The 1,212-nt window shown below is 43.1% G+C and overlaps 1 protein-coding gene across 1 annotated transcript in view; it reads left to right on the top strand.

Annotated features, from left to right (window-relative positions):
• The first annotated feature begins 705 nt into the window (after positions 1-705).
• The window catches only part of MXRA5 (matrix-remodelling associated 5), a 29,145-nt gene continuing 28,638 nt past the window's right edge, over positions 706-1,212 (top strand). The window contains exon 1 of the mRNA XM_012656814.1: positions 706-893. Within this exon, the coding sequence (XP_012512268.1) occupies positions 706-893 (188 nt within the window). The remainder of the gene's footprint in view (positions 894-1,212) is intronic.

The raw sequence follows: 1,212 nt of genomic DNA, 5'->3' as shown, positions 1-1,212 counted from the left end.
AAATCCAAATATATACAATAGATAATGATTCACTCTTGTCTAAGGGTGGGGAACCCACAGCCTTAAGGCCACAGCCTTAAGTGTACTCTTTTGACTGAATCCATATTTTACAGAACAAATCCTTTTATGAAAAGGGGTGGGGCAGAGAAAGTTGAAGCTTTTCTTGCCTTCTTTGGTGCTTAAAAAAGAACAATCTTGAAATCAGAAGGCCACAGGTTCTTTGTCATTGGAGGCCAAAAAGTAACTTTTGGTTCTTTATTACTATGGAAACATAAATATAAATCTCTCTCCTCCTCCTTCTCCTTTCTCTTCTTCTCTCTCTTGATCTATCTAGAGATAGATAGATATTTAGATATATGTATATGTGTGCATATGTGTGGATTCCGTATTCACGCTTGCCGAGCACAAGATAGCGAGATTTCCGAATCTTAGTATGCCAGTCAACGATCAAGGCTACATTCTATAGTAATGATTAAAGTGACTTGGGAAAGACTAGAAAAGAAATAAGAGTTTCATCTTTCTTAATTGACATGTTGCAAGCACCGCTATGGTATATGATTTGAAGTCTTGGGAAGCTTCAGGACAATTCAAACGATGCACGATTCAAATAAAAATTGCTAAAAACAAGTCGGTACTACCCGAGGATAAACGCATCCCGTTTTGCCGTTCCACGCCAGGTGTCCGAGGACGAGGAGGCCGGACAAGATGCCCAGGCGAGCTCCCTGGGGGGCGCTCTCCGTGGTCCTGATGCTGGTCTGGGGCCACCCTCGAGCGGCGCTGGCCTGTCCTCACCCTTGCGCCTGCTACGTTCCCAGCGAGGTCCACTGCACGTTCCGGTCCTTGGCATCTGTGCCTTCTGGGATCTCCAAACATGTGGAAAGGATCAATCTGGGGTTTGTACTGCACTCATTTCTATGTCTTTGCACACGCCTTATTTCGGTTTTGGGGGACATGTATGTTCATCTACTTAAGTTCATGTGAAGTGTGTTTCCTCTGTGTGTCACTCTGTCTGGCATGAGATACTTCCAGATGGGGAGAGCAGAAGGGGACATCTTTTAAGGATACTAAATGCAGCCCTTTCAGACGAGTATCTGAATATTATTCCATCACATGCAACCACTATAAGGTCTATGAACAGAGAATTATGAACAGCTTTAGTTTGTCAAGACATTGGCTTGATATAATAGCATTTCTTTAATATGTTGTTGATTC

This window comes from Propithecus coquereli, unplaced genomic scaffold (assembly GCF_000956105.1).
Source record: "Propithecus coquereli isolate 6110/MARCELLA unplaced genomic scaffold, Pcoq_1.0 Scaffold52, whole genome shotgun sequence".
Classification (NCBI taxonomy): Eukaryota; Metazoa; Chordata; class Mammalia; order Primates; family Indriidae; genus Propithecus; species Propithecus coquereli.
This window is presented reverse-complemented; position numbering and strand designations above follow the sequence as displayed.